Source organism: Rhamphochromis sp. 'chilingali' (genome assembly GCF_963969265.1).
Source record: "Rhamphochromis sp. 'chilingali' genome assembly, chromosome: 3".
NCBI classification, from domain to species: domain Eukaryota; kingdom Metazoa; phylum Chordata; class Actinopteri; order Cichliformes; family Cichlidae; genus Rhamphochromis; species Rhamphochromis sp. 'chilingali'.
Window position 1 is genome coordinate 2,990,401 of NC_137931.1, and position 26,570 is coordinate 3,016,970.

Consider the following 26,570-nt stretch of genomic DNA (forward strand, 5'->3'; position numbering starts at 1 on the left):
ATTCAGGGAGCTTTTTGTCTTTGATGTTCATTTGTGAAATGCGCAGATGCCTCCATCTTCCAGTGGTTAGGAATGTCTCCGAAAATTGTTCTAAGCACAACCTGTTTATGCAAAACATTTATACATTTTGTTTTTTTTACTAATCATTCCTTCAGACAAAAAGAAGAAAACTGGGTTCAGTGAGTTGATTGTTTTGGGTCGACCCAGTTCTGGATGTTTGGGACATAATGGAACTAGTCACTTGTTCTTCTTGTGGCGGTAATCCCAGAACAAGATGGTGGACGGTTCCTGGGGTGGATATTTGTTCCTTAAGGCTCTGAATGTTGTAGGGTGTGCTAGTTGACGTATCTGTGCAATGTTGTGAGGAGCTCCGGGGCGGTGTCCCTTAACTTGCAGGCTGGATTGGCGTTTCCTGGTTTAAGAAGGGGGACCAGAGGGTATTCTAGAACTATAAGGGGATCGCACTCATCAGCGTCTTCAGGAAAGTCTGCCAGAGAGCAGAGCCCATCCGAATCTTAGACACAGGAGCAACAATGCGGTTTTCAACACTGGATCAGCTCTTTATCCCCGCAAGGATATTCCAGAGTGCATGGGAGTTTGCACAAGCAGTCTACTTGTTTTGTGGACTTTGAGAAGACAATAATCGGAAAAGGCCTATTCTGTACAGTTTGGTTGGGTTTTTTTGTACAGAACAGGCGTGTCCCGGTGGTGGATGGTTTCCACTTTGGTGGCCTTAGGATTTTATCTTTGCTTTTTGCAGTGTTTCTGTTGGCTTCATCGAGTGGTGGGCTCCTACTTGCACTGAAGCAGTGCACTGTTCGCCAATGTGAAGCGGCGGGAATGAAAGGACATCCAAGGCCAAGACCATGATTCTCAGCCGGAAAAGGTTGACGTACCCAGTCCGGGTCCAGGACAAGTCACTACCCCAGATTGTGTAGTTCAAGTATTTTGGGGTCTTTTTCACGAATATGGGGAGAGTGGAGCATGAGATTGACAAATGGATTGGGGCAGCATCAATGATGTGGAAACTGTACATTCCTTTCAAAGCATTCATTTCAAACTCCTTGATGCTGCACGTCATCAACTCTGAAAAGCCACTTACTGCTGCTGTCATCTTTTACAGCATCTGAAGGGGTCTCACAATGTCCACAGTACTGTGCGGTGTTTTCTGTTAATCTCATCATTCTTTGATTTCAGCCACATTGGGATTCTTACTTTTTTTTTCCTCAGTTTTTTCATGGTATTAAAAAGCTGTCATTGAAACAACAGGAGAAGCTTGTGGGGATAACGGCGCCTCTGCTCGTCAAAAGCATAAAAAGGCTCAAGGTGAGACGCTTTCAAACTAGTTAAGCTTCTGTCCACTGACAGCAGTAAATCTATCTGAGAGAAAATGTTAACAAGGACATACAGCATTCAGCCTATTTCCAGCTCTGTTTTTTTTGAAAACCTTTAAGAGTAGAAGTATTTTTGATTGTACAGTAAAAAAAACAACATTTTTTATCATATAAATACTTTACCGCTGTTAAACTATTTATAAATAATGTACATGTTACAGAAAATTGCTGCTGTTCTGCAAGAGGAGACAATTATCATATCATATATCAGCCAGGTGGGAACTGAGATGACCTGAAAGATTTCTAAAATTAGATTCAGAAAATCAGGAAGTGCAGACGTGGCGTGGAAGTTGAGCAGCAGTGGGATCCAAACAACACAAATGCACTTAAACAGTTTGTATCTGTGCAGAAACCTAAGCAAACAAGTCATGTGACCTTGGCTACTGTAAGAAGTTAAAGCTGTTTTCTGATTGTTTTTGATGCAAAGAACTGAACAGAAACCATAATCGGATATTGATCAAGAATCAGCTTTGGTCATCTTCTGCACTGCATCGTTGCAGTGAAGATAAACTCTTTCTTTTCCTTTTACTGTTTAAAACACTATAGATGTAGTTAGATGTAAAAACTTAACTTGCCCCAAAAAGCTTAAAAATTCAATTTAACTTTGTTTATACAGCACCAAATCACAACAACAGTCACCTTAAGTGGCGTTGTATTGTAAAGCAGACCCTACAATAACACATACATGAGATATAACAGGAGTCATAAAGGTTTTCAGGCTTGAAGCAGATCTCACATCTTCATGAGGTTCGTTCCAGGAGTTTCCAAAGAGGTAAAGATTTAAACAATAGTAGGAAACTCAGCAAAGTGGCATTTCCTGTGATTGACTGCATACCTGACACCAAATGACACATCAACCACGTTAAAGAGGAACGCTGGGGGATGATCTGTGATTCGAGGTGAGGAGGACCTTAAACTGACAGTGTGTGTGGAGGGGAAAGGAACGCCATTGTTTGGTTTGGGCCGCAGGGTCAAACAACAGTCAGTGCTTTGTACAGTTCGTGCATGTGTGTGCGCTACTAATAAAATTGAAGCCTGGATGAAGTTGCAGGTTTTCTATTTACATGTCTTATTATTTCTATTAATCCTTCTTTGACCGTGGATCTTATTTAGCTCATCTTCTGTGTTTCACTGAACTTTAATTCTGTTTGTAACAATGTTTTGTCTCATTCAAACCTACTGTGTGTGCGGAGGATGTGCTGTAGCTGTACTGTCAGACTTTTGTCAGGCACAAACTAACTGGAAGTCAAGTATAAGCTGCAGTGTGTGAGGATGCAAATAATGTAAACATATATGTGTCTTTATGAGCTATGTTTAATAAAAACCTTTTTTTTTTACCAGTTTTCACTTTAACAAAAACAGTCTGTACACAATACTGATTATTTCCTCTATACGATGCAATCACTGGATCCAAAAGGACACGTGGATGTAGATCACTTTGTATTTTCTTCATAGTAACAAGGTAATGATTCTATTTTTTTGTCTTTGATGATTATTTGTGAAACGTGCAAATGTCTCCATCTTCCACTGCTGCTCACGCAAAGCTATCCATAAGCTTTTGTTGTAATTGTACAGACACACAAACAGAGTAATCACTGAGTTTATTGGTAAAGGTAATAATTCAAAATTTGTGTTGCTAAAAAAAAACACATCACTTGAGGGCAGCAAATCAGTGCAGTCTGACCGATGACAGCGGTTTGCTAGTTTCTTTGTAGAATAACCAGGATGCCTTGTTAAAAATGCAAGAGAATAACGTACATGGTCTCATTAATACAGGAACATAATTCATCTTGTAGCTTCTGATTAAGCTTTTATTTAATGGAAAACAGCAGCCGGTTACATGTGGAAACCACTTCATTTAGTTATGAGGAATCATGATCCGGCCATCAATAAATAAACATAAATAAATCCACAAACTTTTTTGAGAGAAGATTTTCACCCAATGATTGAAGTCAGGGTGCCTTCGATCTCCATATTTTACTAATACAGCACATCTGAAGCACGGTGCTGTACAGTGTAAACTCTCCGTAGTGTATAACGTAGTGGCCATAGACACAATAAATGAACCAGATAAGAAAAGCACACGAAGACTATGAAAACTACTCACCCAATTAACCACAAATGTGTCACATAAGGTAACTATGTAAAAGAAATGTGAAAACTATGGCGCATGAATACATAGTTCCAAAAGGAGGATTTTTCTTTGCGAGCAGGCCAAGAAACATCACCCGAGGCTCCAGATTATGTTTTACTCCTTAAAGCAGATTTACCGAGACCATGATCTGTCCCCAGGTGTTTTTACAATATCAGTCTTTCCTTTAAACATCAACATGACTGTAGGAGCCATTCTTGGGTTAATACCTTATGTGGTCACTAGAGGTCACCTTTTTCTGTTTTGATTATGTAATGTAAAGGTATTTAAGGTAGACGCACGTAATCGGCGTCAGGTGTGTCATTGAGAAGGCAAACAGTTTGTGACCGTTGCGCTGTTATGCTAAGTCGATACGGAATAAAGACCAAAAAGGACAAGATACATACTGCTGGAGTTATTGGACTGTGAACTTAATTCATGCATACCAGTGACATCGCGTCACCCCCGTTAACGACCACCTCAGTGGCTTCAAGCGTAGGCTTAGCCTCTACAATGACAATGAATTTAGTATAAAGGTAACACAAAAAATGTGAATCTGGGCCTGTTTACTCATATTACAGTAACAATCCACTGTGTTATAATCACTTGAAAAAGGGGGATTCAGTGTGTACTTTTCAACATTATTTATTTCAGAATTTATTTTGTACTTTTAGAGAAGCAGAAACCAGGTGATGTGCAGATTCTCAGGCTAAACATTCATCACACGGGAGGATCATCACACCAGCTGTACAAACAGTCCAGTTAATAAGTGGCCTCCTGCTAAGAAATGTACAAAAAATAAATAAGAATCAAAGAGCTCTGTGTGATCACGCTGTGAGCAGCAACTGCAGCTGAGCAAACATCTGTATATCTGGTCATTTAACACAGTGTAACTAGAAGCAACTAAAACTGAACACTCGACTGTATTCATATCTGCAAATTTGGTTACAAGAATATCGGCTATTTAAATGCCTAAAATCAACAAAATATCAACTCATATCAGTACAGAGATTTTTTTGAGTTACATCTACATTTTATATTTTTGCTGCAGACGTACACAGGAGGATAGTGTCACAGAGATAATGCCCCGTTTGATAAATGCATCCCTCGGCTTTCCCATCAACTTTCCTGCCCACCGAGTGGCTCTGTCTCAACCGAATCTTAGCTCCAAAAAGTTATAAATTAGAGTCAGACTGATATATTGGCTATTGTATTTAATGATATCGGTATCAGCATTTACAATGTCAGATGAATGAACGTTTTTAAAGTAGAAAGAGGAGAAATGCCTTTCAATCATAGTCAGTGTTGACGTTGTAAAGTTTGTCCAGCAGAGGAAATGCTGCATCTTGCTTGTTGGCAACAGCTTTGAAAGCCCAAACTTACCCCCAGCTGATCCGAGCAAGCGATTGTTGTGACAATAAAACAAGAGGTTTTAAAAAAAAACACTAAACACTAAAGACACTAAAGCTCTATCACATGGTGTCAAATTGTAAATGTGGTTTACTGCACTCAAAAAAAGACAGAGGCAGCATGTTTTTATCCACTCAGTAATTTATTTGTGAATAAAAAACAAACATCTCATTTCCTTGTTACAGCACTCAGACATGTTCATAGTCATTTTTCAGCAATGATGTCAATCACAAAATTCTGCCTTCAAACACTAAAACGACACAATGGCAGTGCAGATACTCCTGATTTTACAACACAAGTGAAAATGCACTTAACACTGAACTGAAGCTAGAGAACAAATCTATACAGTAAATGTATCATCCCACTGAATACTCAATGCAGTAAACACAAACTACCATTGCATCTGCTGTAAGAAATAACTCAATCTTCTGTTTAAGTGATCAAGCAAAGTCATTTTAAAACCTACTTAACATTTCCGCTGCACTTCCTGTTGCCTCTAGTGTTCTCCGGAGCAGGGGCTCTGAAATTCTCTGGGGTCAGTGGCCATTTAGAGGGGAGAGCCTTTCAAAGGAATCCCCTCATTAAGTTTCCTATTAATGTTTAAATCTTCTGATATGTAACACGCTCTTCTATTGAGCCAAAGTTACTAAGTGTGGAAGTAAAAAGCTTGACATGTTGCTTTTCCAAAGAATCACAGACCCAGCTTTGAGAGCCACTGCTCTACAGCACTGACCCAGCATGTTTAAATGTTAAACACAAGCAAAGAAAGAAAAACAGCCATTCATTGACCAAAAATAAATAAAATCAGGTTTTACAAATTTTACTTGGTTTGTTGTTTACTGAACTTATCGACAAACTCACGAGCAGCTCCAGTTGACTGAGGTACTGAAATTGAGAACAGGTTTTAATTTTCTGTAAAGATGTGTATAAATGTTAATTAGTCCTAAAAAAAGAAAAAAGAAATGATTGTATCAAATGAAGATTATTGCAATCGTCTGTGGTGCTGCTCCTGCAATACAAACAGACACCAGACGACATTGCATTGAGCAGAGTACACTGCACAAAATCTGCAGTGTGCTGCTTGAAATGATCGGCAGTGAAGATCTTACCGATCCCATAACACTGATGTCAGACTGTGATAATCATCATCAATAACTAAGGTGCATTCATACTCACATGTTCTTTAAAAATGCCACTAACACAGTAATTGTAACAAAGTACAATAGGAGTGTTTTGTTAAAAACAAGTGTGGTCGTGTCTCGTGAGCCTTGACTATAGAAAAGAATCACTCCAGCATGTCACAAGGTTGTTTCGTGTTTTCTAAGAAATCTTGGTTGTGATATTAAAGGTCCCAGGCTGCTTTAGCAATGTCTAAAAACACCAAAGCAAATTACTCTAGAAAATCTCTCCTCAGACACAAGCTGCTGCACTCTTGGAGTCGCTGCACATGAGGCACTTCTGATTAAGGCTCAGAGGCATCACTGAACCCACCTGAGTGTATGAAGGGGCTAAAACACTGATCTCAGTGACTCTCACGAGCTTATTAGTAAAACTGGTCTAACAATGTTATGGAACTACACGTTTCTCCTCTTGTGTTTAGGGTTAGGCACTTTTGCCATTAGACAAAGTTTCTAGCTCCTTGTTTGTCACCACAGGGCTGAGCTCCGTGGGCGTGGGCTGGTCCCTGGTTACTCCTCCCCTCCGCTCGTTTCGGTAGTGACGGCAGATGACCACAGCAGCGCAGGCAAAGTAGACGACAGTAAGAAGAGTGAAGTAAAAGAAGTACACCAGAAACTGTAAGAGAGATGTGCAATGGATGAGGCTTTTTATCCTGCACCTCATGAGATCCCAGCCCAAACAAAATTTTAATCCAATTTCCACTAAACTGGCAAAAAAACAACAACACTATTCTCATTTGAATACGATAATGAAGTAAAGAACCTGTTAAATGGCAAAATAATGGTTTGGAAATATGGCCACTGACAGCTGTCAGGAGGGAGCAGAAACGAGTCTCCTAACAAGTTTCCCCAAAAGCAAGGAAATCTTTGCTTGGTTGATTACACTGTGGGTTGAGCAGCAGAGTTGAGCATGTGGGTTACACCCATGGATGTGTATGGTTCTTCCACATACAACTGAGGGAGCTGTCCAGATGTTTTAACGTACAACACAGCTGTCAAACTCTGGCCCGCAGCCTAATTGCATTTGGCCCGTGAAGCCATACAAAACTATTAGAGCTGGCCTGCTGCGATTACACAGGTCATGTACTGCTAATACTACAATTCCCAGAATGCTCTGTTGGTGTTTTGGTGCATCAGTCACAACAGGACTTATTAGCTCCCTCTCCTCTGTTGACAATAGTCATAGCAACCATGCAAATACTGCCATGCTACCGATCCCAAAATGGCTAAAAGAATAAAAACAGGAGCAGGTGGGAGAATATGATGAAAATATGATGAATGATAACATTTAATTCAGAAGGCTGCAAATACAGTTTTTATTTAAGAAATGAATTCCACTGATGTGTTATTTAATTGGAACTTTGATTTTGCATGTGTGCAATATTAAGTTATATATACATTTATATAAGTTAAATATATTGTTTAGTATTAAGCTTTGCTTGTTCCATACTGTTTGAGTCCATAAGAAAAGATTCCTTGTTATATTTGGAGGAAGATTTTTTCAATGAATATTAACGTTAGCCCGCGACTTTGATCCAGTTTTGAATTTTGGCCCACTGTGTATTTGAGTTTGACAGCCCTGATGCACAACATAAAACTACACCAATAGACCACATTAGGGATACAGTTGTGGTAAGAAGTTTACAAAAACTCATCATGAGCATGAATGTCATGATAATTTTGAGCTTTTCATTGAACCTTTTCCAGGGTGGAGTGATTGTGCAGCATACATCTTCAGAAAACACGTTTGAATTTATGTTAGACTTTCTCTAACCCACAGAGGGTCGAAATTATACATGCGGACTCAGATATAGACATACCCTCACTTGAATATTTTAATAAAGTGTTGAAGTTTCTACAATGTCTTAATTTCACATGGCTACCTACCAACTTCTCATTAATGATCATGATTTACTATAACTGGGAGTTTATCTATGCAGCATAAGCAGCATTTGTTTGACAATGAACTCAGTAAACAACTTGGGAGAATTGTCAAGTTACACAATTTGGGGAGGTCTCTTGGAGTCATTTCTAAACAACTGCAGATTCCAACTGCATGTAACCACGAATTATTCTAATTTTTCACCACTTTGCAAAGGTCTTTGACCACAATGGCAAGAGGTATGTTTGGAGGAGTAAAGGCGAGGCTTCAAAACCTAAGAGCAGTGTATGAGCTGTCAAGCATGGTAGTGGTAGCATTATGCTCTGGGGCTGTTTTGCTGTCGGTGGCACTGGAACATTGCACAAATTGGATGGAATAATGAAGGACTACTTCCAAACTCTTCAACTTCACCTCAGATCAACAGCTAGGTGGTTGAAACTTGGTCAGTGTTGGGTGTTCTACCAGAACAATGATCCCAAACACATTAAAACTGGTTTTGGAATGGATAAAGCAGCCTAACATTAAGCTCCTGGAATGACGATCCCAAAGCCCCGACCTCGACCTTACTGAAAAGAAATCTGTGGACTATACTTAAAAGCTGCGCCCATTCCAGGAAACCAACTACTTTAACTGAACTATATCAAGTCTGCCAAGAAGAGCGATCAGCTTACTGAAAGCTACCTCTGGTCAAGGTGCAACTTACTGAGAGACATTTAAAACTTAATCTAATATTATTGGGGGTGTATGTATATTTCTGAAATCTGTACGTACACTTTTCATCCTTTGTGGATTAGAAAAAATTTAAAATAAATTCCAACGTGTGCACCCAATTCTTGTTTTTTTCAAGTCATTAAGTTAAAAAAAATATTAACAGACCAAAATTATCAGGACTTTACATACATTCACCATTAGCACGAAACTTCTGACAACTGTAACTCCAGTTATACTACTGCATGTGGACTCTCAAATCCAACTGGTGTGAAACATCCCTGCTGTTTGACTGTTTTACCTGAGAGTGCACGTCCAAGGCCAGGCCCCTCTTATCAGTAAAGATCAGGCTGATAATGGTCTTCAGCACTGTCCCAAAGAAGGTGTTGATACCAAACACAAGAGCGCAGAGCTCCCTGGTGAGTGACGATGCAATCTGGAAACTGGCAAGACAATAACATCCAGCATGAGCAACTGTCTTGTATAAATGTATGATAAGCTGTATGTTCTTACTCGCTGTAGATGTATTTAGGTTATTTGAAATTACATGAAGTTAAAGCAATAAAATACTAGTGTAGACAGACACAACGTACTGAGGCTTATCAGATCGAACGCTGTGTTATCTCATTAACGTTTTCATTACGAGTTTAGCTGAGGGCTACATTTATTTTCTTCATTATTATGCTGTTATCACTTGGTATAAATCATCAACAAAAAATGTACACCAGAGGACCTATTCTGTACGATCAACAGCACAAAACATGTCAGCTTATGTCATTATAATAGATCGTTATCCTTCATTCTGCTTGAGCAAAGACTGAAAAAAAGAAGAAGAAAAAAGTCGTTTCAGAGTGAAGTTTCTCGTGGCAGTTGATATTGGCAGCTGTGGTTTAGCTTCTGATCCTTTTCCCCCCAAATATTTCTGGCCTAAATCTTCCAATAATAAGCACCACAGTTTTGGCCACATTCCTATAGCACTTAACTTTAATCCAGCATAGTTACAACTAAGATCATCGTAAGCAGATGCATCTTAAATAATACATTGTTTTTGGCACTTACGTGGCAATAGGCACCAGAAACTGGTAGAAGCTTCGGAAGAGTACATAACAAACATAGCAGACCCAGATGTCGTCTGTGGTTCTCATAAGCAGCAGCAGACCGGCCTGCACCGCTGTGATGATACCAATGACCAGCTCTGACCAGATGTTCCACCGAATTTTGACAAAGCCTGCTGTAAAGGACGCTATAGCACCTACAGAAAAATAAACAGGTTATAGTCTTTAAACTGATTAAGTTAAAGCACAGAGCAAGTAATCTGTAGAGAGGGACTGAGTAAGCAGTCGGCTAAGCACTACTGTCACCAATAAAATGAAAGTTATTCATATTGGACATAAGTTAGTCTGTTCTTGTCATAAAAATATCAGCAGCAGCACAGAAGTCTCCTAATCACTGTTCAATTATCAGACTTTTGTCATCAAACCTCATTACTTACACATGACATCCAGATTATCGAAGCTGCTACCTTTAATCTTTACAACTGTTTAAAGTGCAATTATTGCCGTCTAAAGCTGACGTGATCCCTTACAGAGTAGGGCTGGCCAATCAATTATTAAGCTTCTCCCAAACAGCTGAGCGCACCCTTTACTGCAGTTGCTCTTCTGTTTATGTTAACACACACGTCAGTTTCAGGACTACACTTTTAGAAAACCATTTTGAGCCTATACCTTTTTTACAAACATTATTTAAAAGATCATTTCAAAAAGCTAATCATCAGAATCATAGGTAGAAATCCAACAGTTCATTTCATCTGATTTTGCCCAAAAAAAAGATTCAAAAGAAAGCAGACTTGAATCTGTGTTTCCCTGTAATAATAATAATAATAATACTCAATACTGTCAAGTATTTTCAACCAACAATATGACCCAATCAAAAGCACTGATAGATGATATCCTAAGTCAAATGCTCATTGTCACCCTTCTAATTTCCAAGAACTACAGATCCTCTAATGGTCTTAAAACTTGAGGTTTGTCCCCACAGACTCCCATATTTAAAAGCCCAACTTTAGAGCATGCTTTCAAGTGGTTACAGCTCAATTCAACTGTATTTATTATATTAGCACCAAATCCCAACAACAGTCACCTCAGGGCACTTTATATCAGCGATCCCCAACCTTTTTCGCGCCACGGACCGGTTCATGCCCGACAATATTTTCACGGACCGGCCTTTAAGGTGTTGCGGATGAAAAACTCCCTTTTAACAGGAGAAAAACCTTCCAACAGAACATGGCTCTGGGGGAGGACTGATGCATCACCCCAGAAATGTAATTCTAGGACAGGGCAATACGGCCAAAAATATTTATCACGATATATATTTTAAAATTTGGGATAACGATATAACTGATGCGAGACAAAATACTCCACAACATTATTAGTGCAAAAAACCCATCAATTTATTTTCACTTAAACAAGCAGCTGTTTTTTATGTGCATTAACCTCCTCGGACCTGGCGTCCACATATGTGGACATCACATTTTTGGTTGTCTTATATAGTCCAAAAAATACGGTAGTAAGGACGGCCCGCTTGCATATTCTACAAAAAAAAGTGCTTTGGTGTCTATCTGACGGACAAAAACGAAACCAGTTGCACATCACTGAAGTAGCACGTTTTTAAAAAACAATTCTGGTTCATCGGTTTCATTCAATGATCCGCTTTTGCCCTTCTCGTTCTCTGTCGCCGCCATGCTTTTTCTGCCATGTGCGTATGAAAACAAAGGCATTGCGCATGCACGTTTTACCCAGATTCTATTGCGATATTTCATTTTCTTATCATTGCCTGACATTATGACGTGAACGGTATAATGTGCCCCAGCCCTAGTAATGACTGGGGGGGCTACATGATGCTGCTTCACTTCAGCAGCATCATGTAATGTTCATATGTTGATTAACGGTTTTCTTTCGTTTTTGATCTAGTGCAGAATATTTTCATAAAATCCCAGGCCAGGAAAACCACCTTCATGTTTTTCTGTTTTATCCTCAATTACTTTGACACAAAGGCATCAGCTGTGATGCTCACACCTTTGATAAAGTCTCGCAAGTGTCAGCTTGCTTTTTACAGATATAAAAATATGGAAATGTACTGATACGTGATCAGAATTAGAATATTTCTGACTGAGGCAAAATTTCCCTGATTCAAATCGAATCGTGGATCAAATCGATTTGGGACCTTGTGAATCGGAATCGAATTGATTCTAGAAATCAGTGACGATACCCAGCCCTAGTAACGGCACAGTCACATTGATTGGCCCATTCAGTACCATTGTTTCCTTTTGAGTATTCCCTGATGCTACTGCTGCCTCCATTTGGGATCGACTCAAAGACAGAAACTTCACCAACTACAGCAACCCAAGAACCCCACACATCAGTATGCTGGTAACAACACTGGCCACTTGCACAGAGAACATAACAGACTCAATACACAAGTGTAATTAAGTTTGAGGATGTGACCATCTTTCTAACAAAGCTAGTGAGCTACTCCCCAGCTAGACCCTCTGATTACAAAAAACACTAGATGTGGTGAGCAAAAACACCAGCCTGGGTGTCATTACATTGGCTATGTCAATCTTTTATATCTAGCCTGGACCCAAACCATCCTTTTTCAGCTATCTGAAAGTGAATTTGCTTTGAATAAAAGCCTAAAACTCCAAAAGCTACTTTTGTATATGTGTGGACAAGTCCTTACTTTAGTCTTAAATAACAACACATATCATCATTCTTCAGCTCTTCCTGACCCTCTCAAATTGGTTCCTGGAAAAAAGACACCCAATTATCTCCTATCACACTTTTGCTTCGATCCGAGTCTCTCATGAAGATGGGGGTCTATCAGAGTCATTAGCATAGATTTTTCTTCCTAAAAAATAAAAGTCCTGCAGATTGTGTCCTACATTAAGTAGTTGTTTGATGCTATCACTGCAAAGCTAAATACATCCTGCCAGCCTTTAAATTAGACAATGGCTGAGATTTAGTTTATACTTTGCACGAGTTGTTACATTTTTTGTATCTAAATGTAGCAAGCTGCAGCAACACCGAGCTGGATACAAAACAAATTAAATTTCAATAACACTATTTGTGTAAAGCTATTTTTTAAAATGTCTGGAAATGTCTCACTGAGCAATGTAGAAGCTGCTTCCACTCCCCCATTGTAAACGTTCTTGTTCTCAGTGGCAGGGTAGACTTTGTTCCACAGGATGTGGACGTAGAAGAGCACCAGGTAATACCCTGTGGAGTTGAACACCCACCACAGGGACCAGAGCCTCAGGTTTGGCCTCTTCAGCACATTTCTAACCTCCAGAAGCATCTGCATAAACACAGAATCCTTCCAGGTTGACGCAGGACATGGGGGGGCAGCAAAGGATGGCCCTCCATCTTTTGGGTTCATTTTGTCCAGTTCAGATTTGGTGGCTACTTCTACCAGTTCCTTTTCCTCCTGATTCGTCCGGTTGAAAAACAAGGAGCGTTTAGGCCAGGGCAGGCACAGTGAGAGCAGCAAACCAAAGCTGACAAACCCCAGAGAGATACTGTTGAGGGTGTAGAAGGTGATGTTTCCCAAGGACATGCACAGCTGGCCCAGGATAGAGCTGGTGAAAACCCCCAAGAGGACTGAGGAGCGCGAGTAGCCTGCCACGCGCTGGTAGAGGACCGGGTTGACCAGGGAGAAGATGTAGGAGGAGTAGGCGACACGGCAGGCCATGGTGATGCCGTAGAAGAACTCCATGAACTGCATCTGAAGCAGCGTACCACCAAGCAGCAGGATGATCCAGATGACCACCTGACTGACGCCCTGAATGATCAGGACCGGCTTATAACGCAGAAGATCCGTTAGCAGGAAGGCTGGTACCAGCACAGCCATGTAGGAATACGTCAGCACTGGAGTGATCTCATTGGTCACCTGGAAATAAATCAATCAAATAAGGCGTGGGGAAAAAAAAAAAAAAAAGCAAAATCAAGCTAGAGTCTTACACGAACCTTTCTGACAGTGCACTTTCTACCCTAAATAGTGCCAACTTTTCTTCAAATATACAGTTTATTTACTTTTAAAAGAAGGTTTAAAGAAAGTTCAACGAAGCTGTAAATATAAACCAACATTGCTGGCATTCTTCTTCACATCTGTAAGGATACAACTAAGATACAATTAAAATATGACAAAGATCACGAATGCAAATGCAAATATTACTTGTTTTGGCCAACCAATAATTCAAAATCCCCTGACCATCCTCATCAAGCAAATGTTCTGCATTTTTGCCGGAGTAGTTGCTGAAGAGCTTTGATGCAAAACACAATTCTGCATCACTTTAGTATTTTGCAAATACCAGCCTCTATCTTAACTATACACACTGTTGGTCACAGTAACAGTCGTAACAGTGTACAAGATAAAGGGGAGGGTTTTTTACTGATGAATAACAGCTGTGGCTTCAGTGGGGTGAAAAAGAGAAATTTCACATGACTTTGTGCAGTCATGTGAAAAAAATAAAGAAACCCTTTGTGTTTCTTCATCAATCAAGCAGTGGCTTACCAAAGTTGTACTAAAACATTTAACAGATTTCTGCACGCCAAAAATCGGTTCGAGGTCAGTAAGCACAACCAGGATTCATACATAAGGCACACTCTCGATTTTTGGGAAAATTAAAGGATTTTAAGTGTGCCTTATAGTGTGGAAAACACGTTATAGAGAAGAAAAGAATATATCGCGATATATATCGTTACCGCACGTGCTTCAAATTATATCGCGATATGGATTTTAGGCCATATCGCCCAGCCCTAGATTCACCCCAATCACCTTCTGTTTAACTGACTTCTATCACAGCTGACTTCATGACAGTGGAACTGGTTAAAGCATCGACATCTGTCTGGCACTGATGTTTGTTTCACAAATGCCAGCTTCACTGGGACTGATGACAGATAAACTGCTTGTTCCCTGGAATCCCAAAAACAGGAAAATCGATGGACTAAAGCTCTTAAATAACCTCACAGGTAAACAGATATTTCTACACGGAGTTCAGCTCTGCTGTAAACCTGCTATTCTGGTCTTTGGAAGTGTTTTTCCACATGCTGTCGACACATTGGCAGCTCACCTCGTGCTTATGGCCAGGCCAATAGGAAAACAAGAATAGTGATCACTTTCCAGTGATCCCACTCTACAAACAAGTCTAACTCCACATATGCACTGACCCACTCTGAAGGAATGTGAACTTTGACCACAGTAAGATGGATCAGCAAACTCCCCACATGGAACTCATTAATTCTATTGTGCAATACTAGAGCTGGGCGATAGAACGATAACGATATCTATCGCGATATAACTTTTACTCGATAGAGAAATTAAGCTATCGCGATAGACCTCGCCGCTCTTGTCCTCTTAAAAAAAAAAAAAAAAAAAAGGTCAGCCAATCCAAATTAAGTAGCGCAGAGCCGAACCAATCACAGCCGCAGCTTCACGTCGCGTGACTTGTTACGTACAGCACAAGTGCCAAGCCGCACGTGTGTTTGTTTGGGAAGCAGCCAGCGGGTAATGGAGGAAATGAGTGTACCGACTAGAAAAATCAACCGAGCGTGACCGAAGAGAAAACAGATGATGGTTCCAATGCCGGAGAGATTGTCGAACGGAAGAGCCATAGAAGTTCCGTAGTGTGAAGGTATTTCGGCTATTTCAAGTCTGACAAAAAACAGAGTAGCGTGCACTGTAAATGTGCCGAAAGCAAGTCTGGAAATACAATAAACTGGTGCATGCGTCACACTGTGCGCCACGTTATTGTTTCGGTGAAATGAATTTCTACAATACTGTTAATTCTACTCTCTGCAGTGTTTAAATGCTTACATATACACACAGTTACTGTCCCTCCACACATACGACTCGGTTCTGCTTCTATGCCCCAGCTTTGTTTACTTTTTCCCACCGAGGCTTCTAGACTTCTGATTGGCCAACATTTCTGCACGGTTAGGAATCTAGCGCCACCTGCTGCTTTGGCATGTTCATAGCAGCGTTTTCCTTCATTTCTGCCTTTATGTGTGGACGGGATTATTTTTTAAAACGAAAACGGAAAATCTCAGTTTTCAAAAATACCCGTGTACGTGTGGACATAGCCTCAGTCTCTGACTGGAAGCGCTAATTCGTCATTCGGCTTTTGTCAGACTAAAGTAACTGTTAAAACTGTTTGAAAAGCTCAGCTATACAACAAGGTGAGATTGAGAATTTCCTTTTAGTTCTCAGTTTATTTGATATTGACAAAAGTTAGTCAGTTTTGTCTGTTCTTCTGTAAAACAAACTAAGATTTATTTTTAGAATTAATACTTTGTTTCTAAGTGGAATTGACAATTTAGTCTGTTTCGTTTGTTCTATTTTGAAACTTAAACGCTTTAGCGGCTGCCTTTTGTGTAGTTTGCAATATTTGCCTTTATTTATCTGAAAAAGTCTCATGTTCCTTAAGTACATCTACCCTGTTGAACTTATTATGGGAAATAAATATTTAAATAAAAACAAGCTGCTGATTATTTCACATTTTACTTGTGAGCAACAGCACATTTAAATCTTACAAATATAGTTATTTGGCTTATATCGTGATAGATATCGTTATCGCCTGAAATGAAAAAAACATATCGTGATATGAAAAAATCTCATATCGCCCAGCTCTATGCAATACATGCTTAACTGCAGAGCTTGTTAGAGTCTCAGAGGTTAACTTTTTGGACTGCTCATGACTTTCAACTCTGCAAAACTCCTGTAAGCAGGACTGTAACTGGAAGGTCTTGTCTCTCGTAATGTTGATGGGCAATATGGCCAAAAATATTTATCACAATATACATTTGAAAATTTGCAATAACGATATAACTGACGATATAATTGACGTGAGGCAAAATACTTTACAACTCCACAACTTTATTAGTGCAAAAAACCCCATCAATGTATTTTCACTTAAACAAGCAGCTGTTGTTTATGTGCATTAAAGTTATATAAAAATTTAACAGTGCAAATGCAAACTCCTCGCTGACAGTTTAACCAAAAGGCATTTCCAGTGGAAACTGGCCGACATATCCTCAGCATAACCATGTATAATATACACAAAACTTAAAAAGAGGTTATACACACACAATACGGTAACATTATGTTGAAGCACAGTACGTATTATTGCACGAGGCTCCTGACTACGATAGCTGTAATGCTCCGACAATCCATCAAGCCAAGCGGCTTCTTAGCTTAGCAAAGTCGTACTAAAACATTGTTAACAGATTTTCAAGCACCGTGCACATAAAATCGGTTCGGTAATAACGACGGCCCGCTAGCATGCTCTACCAAATAATGTGCTTTGTTGTGTATCTGACAGACGAAAGCTAAACCAGTTCCACACCACTGAAGCTGCAGCATTTTTACAAACCAGTTCTGGTTCATCTGTTTCATCCGCTTTCGCCCTTCTCATTCTCTGTTGTCGCCGTGCTTTTTCCGCTATGCGCGTGTGAAAACAAAGGCACTGCAAATGCGTGTTTTACCCATATTTTATCGCAATATTTCATTTTCTTATCATTGCCTAACATTATACCGGTATTACCGTGAACGATAGGATATGGCCCAGCCCTAATGGGAAGGTTACCAGTCAACACAAACTTTCATCAAATTACGCAGAGAAATGTGCATCACTCACCTGCTCTCTGGTGAAGTTCTTCTCAGGGCTCAGCAGATATGGCGTGATGAAGGGCTCCCCGGGTTTTATGGATGACATAAACCCGTAGAAACACAAGAAAATCACAGACCACTTCCACTTTCTGGGATCTCTGGCTTCATCCTCTCCAGAGGGAGACTCTGCGGCAGTGGCGGCCATCGCTACATCCCCGTCTTCCTGCCGCTCGGCGTCTTCAGATGCTTTCTGATCCATCTCTTTCTCCCCATCTGATCTGTCCCCACTTCCTGCTGTGTCCTCTGCTACCATTGCACAGGCGTGTAACTTTTTCTTCCCCCCCTCACGCTATCAAATCAGCATGCGAGGATTCTTTTCGATAAGAAAAGCTGCCGACTTTCCACCTGGAATTTATGAAGAAAACAAACTCAAGTCCTCTGCCTCTCTGTGTCAGAGAGGGCTGAACTGGAGAGAACGAACCATCCGACGAGCTGGTTAAAAAGCTACATGCTGCTGCTGGCGAGTAAGAGAAAATGTTGACCTTTGCTCCATTCCTCTCTCTGACATTGTCAGACAGAAAGCTTTCCAGCCGCTCAGTCCAATGTCATTGTTCACCTGAAAAACAAAATCAATCATGTGAGCTGCGCAGTCTGTTCTGACACAGCAGGTCTTAGCTTTAACTCTCACTATTAATCTGTGCGACAAACAAGATTTTCATGCAAAGCGCTGCCACCCCTGATTTGACAGTTTTCTTCACGTGTTGCAGTAAACCAAATGTTTCTGTGCGTTTCCATGAATATTGGAAGATATTGAAAAACACTTCCTAGAACTGCAATCCACCTGACCTGTGTGTCTCCATACTTATCAATAACTCTTATCAATGCTGGTCTGCTGCGCCTTCCAAAACAGTGACGGCAGTGCAACTTTTGCACGCCTGAGGGGCATGAAAGCCTTTTTTTAAAAAACAAAAAAGAAAACAAGCAGTTCTTCCACGATGTTTAAATCCAAGTTATAATTAATTTTTGTATTTTCTACTTAAGTTTTTCATTCATGTGCTTTGCGATAACCATACACTGTGTTTACGAGGCATCTTACCACAAAAACAATCTACTATAGTTCTTAGTCTGTGTCAGTGTCACATCTGAGTAGGCAAGCAGAAACTATAGCTTCTATCAGGTACAATCAGTAGGCAAAACTGTAAAATTAATGAAAATACAGGTGAAAGTCCAAAATGTACACCCTTTTTTATATTTTCCAAAGACATCCAGCTGGCCAGACTGGAGTCTTTGCTGTCCGATTTTGGGCCCCAAGCCTTATCTTTTACACACCTGGTTTATATGGTTATGTCGTACCTAACCCATGGCCTCAACACACTACTAATAATCCAGCCACAGATACCACTAAGGGTAATTTAAGATGCTCCCTTATATTCCAAGGTGTTGCCGCAGTGCTTGTTCTAACTGGCGTAGATATTACCCTGCATGCCCCTACACGGCTGTATCTGCACTGTTATATGTAGCTGTGCACTACTAGAAGTAGTATCCAGGCTCAGCTAGCTATCTGGCAGAAACTGCCTCCTTGTTGTATTAAGACAAAAGCAATATGTTTTAATTTGTGGGTGAAAAGGACAACAACAGTGCAGTGGCCTCGTTTGACTGCAGCCTAGTATTAAAAGCTTTATATATAAAAGCTCTATATAAGCAATCACATCAGGATAAAAAAAATAACCACAACTGGTGAAGCTTTTTATAATTAATGCACTAAATATCTTCCACTTATTCAGTGGAGGGCTGTAGATAGACAGACAGACAGATGAGAAAAGCATGCTGTTTCTAGTTGATAAGTGTGTCTGGTGCTGCTGCAAACCCTGTTGCTCTTTCGAAGAATCGCCAGGTGAGGCTCACTGAGAAGGAGAAGCTCCTGAACTCGAGTAACTCCGAGGGAAACCGTGGATCTTGCTGGTTGTAACCTGGTGCTACTGTTGCTACCTACTCCATATAAATGAGCGGCAGAAACATTCAGATACATGGCAGGTTACGCGGAGGTTAAACGGAGCATGCGCAGAGACGTGGAAAACCGTATTCACTTATGTAACGTTTTCCCATATGTGTTGTTGTAACTTGAAGCAGCTCCTTCACCGAAGTGAAAAAAAATGAGTTTTTAAGAAAATAATCTGAGTTTTTTTTTTCTTCAATTAGACTGTTAGCCTAATCTTGTTTACTGATTTACTAAAAAACTCGCAAATATTGTGCATTTATATAGAATAGAATAGAAAACTTTATTTGTCAATTTCTTCAAATGTACTTGCCATACAAAGGAATTGAAATTACGTTTCACACTGTCCCATGCGTAGACATTGACAACAATAAAGTGCAGATGCACAACAAAAACAGCCCTAACATATGCTAATGTTGCTAAACTTTGGGCAAAATTTACCAAACAATTTTCTTACCTCTTATTTATTTATTTTAGCGTGATACATCAGCACAACTCCAGGAGTGATCTGGCTTTCTCCTGACTGAACTTCAGCCTCATTTCCAAATTTTAGGGAACAACAAGTTACACAACTACTTCACAGGGAAGCAAAGTGTGTTAGCATGTCAGTGTTTCACATTAGCTCGACTTATTCCTACGTTAGCTGCCAAACCTGGCTGTATTTAGGAGATTTGTTTGTGCTGCTGGAACAACGACCGAGACGTGCCGACTTCAGTTTGTAGCTCAATCACCCCGAACTGAGGCTGCTAGCCAACTGGCTAATAGCACATGGACATAAAAACAGTGCCGTCGTGACGCCTTCACTGCCACTAATAAATGACAGTGTTTGAAGCTATTAGCTGACCTATCTGGTGTCACACCATCAGACAGACTTTGCATTAATAAAGCGGAGTTTACATATCTCTAATCCTGGTAAATACGAAGAGGAACAAGGCATACCTTGTGCGTTCCTTTTGAGATGCAGCGCCTTCTTTCTTTCGCTCTGACTTCTGGGAAAAGTAGTCTTAGCCTTGATCTCTACCATGTCGCTTACTAAAGCCAATAGAGTTGGATTTTTAATACAACAGTAACCCGTAAATTGTAGATTGTGTACTATACATGCACAAGAGTCTCTTCTAATTCTGATTTTTATTTATATCTCATATTCGCCAGGAAGGGTATCCCGTGTGAAGCTGCGGTAACCCTTGAGACAAGAGAGCGGAACTTCCTTTGCCTTCATCGCCATCTGCTGTGAAGTTGTTGCTTCTGCCGATCAGTGATCAACAACCACTGATCAAGGCCCACTGATCAGTGGTACAGTGGGGCATTATTATGTCCCAGTTACGCCTGTACCAGTCATGGACCAGGCATGTTTACATAAGTAGTCACCCCCGAATTCCAAATACAGTAAAACGTCTCTTGGGAAACAAAAAAAAATACTATACACTACAGGGAGTGCAGAATTATTAGGCAAGTTGTATTTTTGAGGAATAATTTTATTATTGAACAACAACCATGTTCTCAATGAACCCAAAAAACTCATTAATATCAAAGCTGAATGTTTTTGGTAGTTTTTAGTTTTAGCTATTTTAGGGGGATATCTGTGTGTGCAGGTGACTATTACTGTGCATTATTATTAGGCAACTTAACAAAAAACAAATATATACCCATTTCAATCATTTATTTTTACCAGTGAAACCAATATAACATCTCCACATTCACAAATATACATTTCTGACATTCAAAAACAAAACAAAAACAAATCAGCGACCAATATAGCCACCTTTCTTTGCAAGGACACTCAAAAGCCTGCCATCCATGGATTCTGTCAGTGTTTTGATCTGTTCACCATCAACATTGCGTGCAGCAGCAACCACAGCCTCCCAGACACTGTTCAGAGAGGTGTACTGTTTTCCCTCCTTGTAAATCTCACATTTGATGATGGACCACAGGTTCTCAATGGGGTTCAGATCAGGTGAACAAGGAGGCCATGTCATTAGTTTGTCTTCTTTTATACCCTTTCTTGCCAGCCACGCTGTGGAGTACTTGGACGCGTGTGATAGAGCATTGTCCTGCATGAAAATCATGTTTTTCTTGAAGGATGCAGACTTCTTCCTGTACCACTGCTTGAAGAAGGTGTCTTCCAGAAACTGGCAGTAGGACTGGGAGTTGAGCTTGACTCCATCCTCAACCCGAAAAGGCCCCACAAGCTCATCTTTGATGATACCAGCCCAAACCAGTACCCCACCTCCACCTTGCTGGCGTCTGAGTCGGACTGGAGCTCTCTGCCCTTTACCAATCCAGCCACGGGCCCATCCATCTGGCCCATCAAGACTCACTCTCATTTCATCAGTCCATAAAACCTTAGAAAAACCAGTCTTGAGATATTTCTTGGCCCAGTCTTGACGTTTCAGCTTGTGTGTCTTGTTCAGTGGTGGTCGTCTTTCAGCCTTTCTTACCTTGGCCATGTCTCTGAGTATTGCACACCTTGTGCTTTTGGGCACTCCAGTGATGTTGCAGCTCTGAAATATGGCCAAACTGGTGGTAAGTGGCATCTTGGCAGCTGCACGCTTGACTTTTCTCAGTTCATGGGCAGTTATTTTGCGCCTTGGTTTTTCCACACGCTTCTTGCGACCCTGTTGACTATTTTGAATGAAACGCTTGATTGTTCGATGATCACGCTTCAGAAGCTTTGCAATTTTGAGACTGCTGCATCCCTCTGCAAGATATCTCACTATTTTTGACTTTTCTGAGCCTGTCAAGTCCTTCTTTTGACCCATTTTGCCAAAGGAAAGGACGTTGCCTAATAATTATGCACACCTGATATAGGGTGTTGATGTCATTAGACCACACCCCTTCTCATTACAGAGATGCACATCACCTAATATGCTTAATTGGTAGTAGGCTTTCGAGCCTATACAGCATAGGTGTCAAACTCTGGCCCGCGGGCCAAATTTGGCCCACAGCCTAATTACATTTGGCCCACGAAGCCATACCCAATTACTATTAGAGCTGGCCTACTGCTATTATATATATATTGTTTAGTATTAAGCTTTGGTTGTTCCATATTCAGTTTTTCAGCAAAACTTGTTTGAGTCCATAAGAAAAGATTCATTCTTATATCTGGAGGAAGATTTTTTTTTCAATAAATATTAACGTTAGCCCGCGGCTTTGTTCCAGTTTTGAATTTTGGCCCACTGTGTATTTGAGTTTGACACCCCTGCTATACAGCTTGGAGTAAGACAACATACATGAAGAGGATGATGTGGACAAAATACTCATTTGCCTAATAATTCTGCACTCCCTGTATATATATGCATGTATATATACATTCAACGTGCTTTAATGGGCCTTTTTGAAAAATATATATCTTGAAAACTTTTTATATATGTTCAAACTTTATACCATAAAATGTTTATACAAGTTGTAACAAGTAGATTTAATTTGATTTGAAACAGAATGACACAGAATTCAGTTGTGTGTAAAAATGAACATGGACTTGATCCAGGTAGAGGAAATTCCTTATTACCAAAGTGAGTCCATTAGATGGCAGCAATGCAGCACGTAAACGTAATATGAAATCTGGGCAAGGACATTTAAATAATACACAATATCCACACTACCCTGCAGCAAGAGAAAAGAGACCTGGACTTTGTAATTATTCATCTTATTTTAAACCCTTATAAGTAATCTACCATAAGTTGCAGTTGGTTTAGTTGATTGTGCGTAACAATAGTAGCTAATAGATAAAAATGTTAGTCAATTAAAAACCAGTTGTCATAAAAAGCTGCATTTTATTTCCTGAATATGTATTTAATCCTCTTTCCAGCTGCTCGCACATGATAGTAATAACAGTTTTATTCATACAGCACCTTTAAAAACAAATAGTTTCCAACATGATTTGGCAAACAAGCAAAAGCAGGAAGTCATTCAAATCTGAAATCTAAACTGTGAGGGCAAACAAGACTAGATACATTAAAGGTAAGTTAAGATTTTTTTAAGTTCAATATAAAAAAGAACAGAAGCAATAAAAAAAACCTAAAAAAAAAATAAGTCAGGAAATGGAAATAAAAGATATTTACAGCTGTAAGATGACATCATCAGGTCCAAATTCCCCTACATAAGACTTTAAATAGTTTACATGAGCCAAATAAAAAAAATATGGCTCTTGCATTTTTTTAATGGAGCGCAGATTCGACTGGTGGCCATGTTTGCTATTCAGTCCATGATTTTGGTGCAAATTCGGTGGCATTAATATGTATTAAATGGTGCAGAGAGGATTTACTCTAATAACTAAACTTTGGACAACTAGACAAATTAAAACGACCAATATTTCCTTCTTTTATATATTTAAAAGCAGTTTGTTTTCTAGAAGTCTTGAGATAAAAAAAAATTCACCCAGCGCTCAGAGAACTGTTCCAATGCCCTCTGAGGTCTGAGATGTTGACCTGCTGAACCTTGACCCTGACATCCTTTCCTGTCTGAGCTTTCTATGAAGAAGCAGTTTCATCTTCTTCCTGAACTTCTCTCCCACGAAGGCGTAGAGGAAAGGGTTGATGCAGCTGTGCAGCAGAGCCAGGCAGTGGGTTGCAACCACCGCTGTGCTCACCGACTTCCTCATAGTGCAGTTGAACTGTACTACATTAGCCCTCAGCAGTATGTCTACCATGATGGTTATTTGGTATGGTGTCCAGCAGAGCAGAAATGCAATCACCACGGTTATGATCACCCGCATGGCTCGGTGCTTCTGGAAACCACGAGTGAGCAGCAGCCGTGCAACAGTGATGCTGTAGCAGGAGATCATGACAATCGCAGGGACCAAAAAGCCAAAAATATGAATGAAGCCCCGAGTGGCGATCCGCCATACGGTGGAGCTGCCGATGTCAAAGCTCACAGAGCAAATCATATTCTTATTGACATGTTTAAAAAGAGCAGGAAGAGCGAGGGCACAACCGAGGGCCCACACCGCTGTGCAGAGCATTTTGCTGCACATCCTCTGACGGCTCTTGAGTGTCTCCCTGGCGTGCACAATCACAAGGTAACGATCGATGCTAATACAGGCAAGGAAGATGATGCTGGTGTAGAAGTTTGCATCCATGACGAGGTTGAGGAATTTACACAGGAAGTCTCCAAAGATCCATCCTTGGATCAGTGCTACAGCAAAGAACGGGAGCGTCAGAGCCATCAGTCCGTCTGCTATGGTCAGGTGGAACAGGTACACATCTGATGGAGTCAGAGTTTGTTGGCTGGTCCTGATCACCCATCCTACCAGCATGTTTCCTGGTATAGCCAGTAAGAAGATGCCTATGAGGATGTTACATAGGATAATAGCTGCTGAAGGTTCCATTGGTTTGTATCCACATTCTAAGGTATCTAGATCTGGAGTGAATGTGCCGGATTCATTGGACCCATTGAAACTGGAGTAATTTCCAAAGTAATTGTCTTCAAAGACATAGAAAAATGACATGGCTGTAGATGGGAAACAGAATGATATTAGTGCACTACCAACACTATGCAAACACAGGAAGTGTATGGACATAAGTTAATTTTTTTTGACTTGTAAAAATGGTATAATTTGTGGTTGCAAAAGTTGCCTTTCGTAGCTTTAAATCAAACTTGTGCTGAACTAAACAGCTACCACTGTGACAGTTTAAAGAACATCTTTAATAAATTATAACCTCCAGAGAAGTGCCTGACCTGATCTGATTAACTCGTTTTATTTTTTCACATATTATATATATTTTATTCTCTAGATGTGGTATTTATTTATTATAATTTGCTTTCAGTACTCCAATTTTGTTGTACTATTGTACATAGTGTGACTGTCCAATGAAAATAAGACTCAAAGTTAAATAAGATGCAGCACAATTAGGAAACACTGATACAGTGACTCAGTAGTTAGATTACAGAGAAATATCTGTTTAATATAAGCTACGATTATTGTATCAGCTCCTAAGTGGAAGGCTTAAGATATGTTTCATAGCTTAAAAGTCTTTTGTCATTTTTTCTGGTATGATATTTGGTATATATGATGTAATTTTATATATAAAAAGTCCCAGTTTATCACTTTAATTCTGCCCTTTTATTCATTTTTTCATGTGTACCCATCTATATAAGAAGAATGTATTAAATCAGACACTCACCTCAAAAGATGACAAAGGCTGGGCACCCAAATGAGTCTGATGTTCAAGAGCAACTCTTTAAACATGATACAATTTGGGGATTTTGCGCAGCACTGACCCAATGTCCTGTCTCCTTCCCCATGTGTTACAGCACACAGCATACAGCTTGTGTCATCACATGTTTTTGAAATGTCTTTAAATGAAGACGTTGCGACACATACTTAGAGCACAGACGCAAATATAAAATGAATTCTCCAGTTTGTGTCACAGTGATTGCTCACGGTGACAGTTTACAGCAGCAACAACTCTCTTCAGGTAATTATTAACATCTGTGACTTTTCACACTCTTTGTACCAGAGGGGAACTGCGGTCTGAAAAGATGGTGAACTGGTTAAAAAAACCACACATGAGACAGGCTGGTAGTTCATGAATTTATTTGTGTTCATTTAATCACAAGGTATCAGGCATAAGTGAAGCTCACCTGTTTGGTCGTTGAGCTATATGAAAAACAGGAATAAGCTGCTAACTGATAATCCCATTATAATGTAAATGTATTAATCAGTTAAATATATTAAAGAAGCTCTAATTAGCAAACTATGACACACAGATTATTAAGAACACCTGTTCAACTGCTCATTAACATGGGTAAAGCAAATATCAGATCAGCCAATCAGAGGTTACCGAATAAGTGAATAAGTGAACAGAGAAAATATTCAGTGAGCGTCAGTTCTCTGGGCGAAGACGAATCGCTTTTGCCAAAGCTCAGAAGAGAGCAGGCAGCTTGCTGCGAGGAAGGTGACTTAAACCACCACTCGTTCCAAACAAGGAATGCAGAAGAGCATCTCCGAGCACACGACACGTCGAGCAGCAGAAGATCACAGCGCACCACTAACGATGGCGAACAACTCAGAACTGAGACTATATTTAGTATGGGCTCATCAAAATTTGGCGACTGCTTGGTCGATCTTAATTTCTCCTGCGACATTCAGATGATCAGGTCAGCATTTGGTGTAAACAACATAGAAGCATGGATCCATCTTGACTTGCATCAATGGTTTAAGCTGCTGGTGGTGTAATAGTGTTACTTTATGACCACACTGTACTCATCA

At 40.1% G+C, this 26,570-nt stretch overlaps 2 protein-coding genes across 4 annotated transcripts; both read right to left on the bottom strand.

Annotated features, from left to right (window-relative positions):
- Positions 1-5,046: 5,046 nt before the first annotated feature.
- Positions 5,047-20,551, bottom strand: slc19a1 (solute carrier family 19 member 1). 3 transcript variants are annotated; one of them, XM_080877076.1, is made up of 6 exons: positions 20,300-20,551; positions 17,393-17,980; positions 12,867-13,647; positions 9,763-9,955; positions 9,005-9,146; positions 5,047-6,729 (listed from the first exon to the last, which is right to left on the bottom strand). In XM_080877076.1, exons 2-6 carry the CDS (start codon positions 17,675-17,677, stop codon positions 6,538-6,540), a joined length of 1,593 nt encoding a protein of 530 aa, XP_080733202.1. In that variant the 5' UTR covers positions 17,678-17,980; positions 20,300-20,551; the 3' UTR covers positions 5,047-6,537. The 3 variants fall into 3 exon arrangements, with proteins under 3 accessions (XP_080733202.1, XP_080733204.1, XP_080733203.1); XM_080877078.1 differs by lacking the exon at positions 20,300-20,551 and adding an exon at positions 19,818-20,277; XM_080877077.1 differs by lacking the exon at positions 20,300-20,551 and adding an exon at positions 19,232-19,762.
- Positions 20,552-23,744: 3,193 nt separating this feature from the next.
- Positions 23,745-24,806, bottom strand: LOC308393750 (C-X-C chemokine receptor type 2-like; the record flags this gene model as incomplete). The annotated part of the gene is made up of 1 exon (XM_080877705.1): positions 23,745-24,806. The coding sequence occupies one exon, from the start codon at positions 24,804-24,806 to the stop codon at positions 23,745-23,747; it is 1,062 nt and encodes a 353-aa protein (XP_080733831.1).
- Positions 24,807-26,570: the final 1,764 nt, after the last annotated feature.

Bases quoted from the DNA above. Each gene is read 5' to 3' on its own strand.
- slc19a1 (XM_080877076.1), bottom strand. From the start codon at position 17,677: ATGGTAGCAGAGGACACAGCAGGAAGTGGGGACAGATCAGATGGGGAG. The intron at 13,648-17,392 runs GTGAGTGATGCA...ATTTATTTCCAG, and splicing joins AGAACTTCACCAGAGAGCAG to GTGACCAATGAGATCACTCC. The intron at 9,956-12,866 runs GTGAGACATTTC...ATTTTTCTGTAG, and splicing joins AGCAGCTTCTACATTGCTCA to GTGCTATAGCGTCCTTTACA.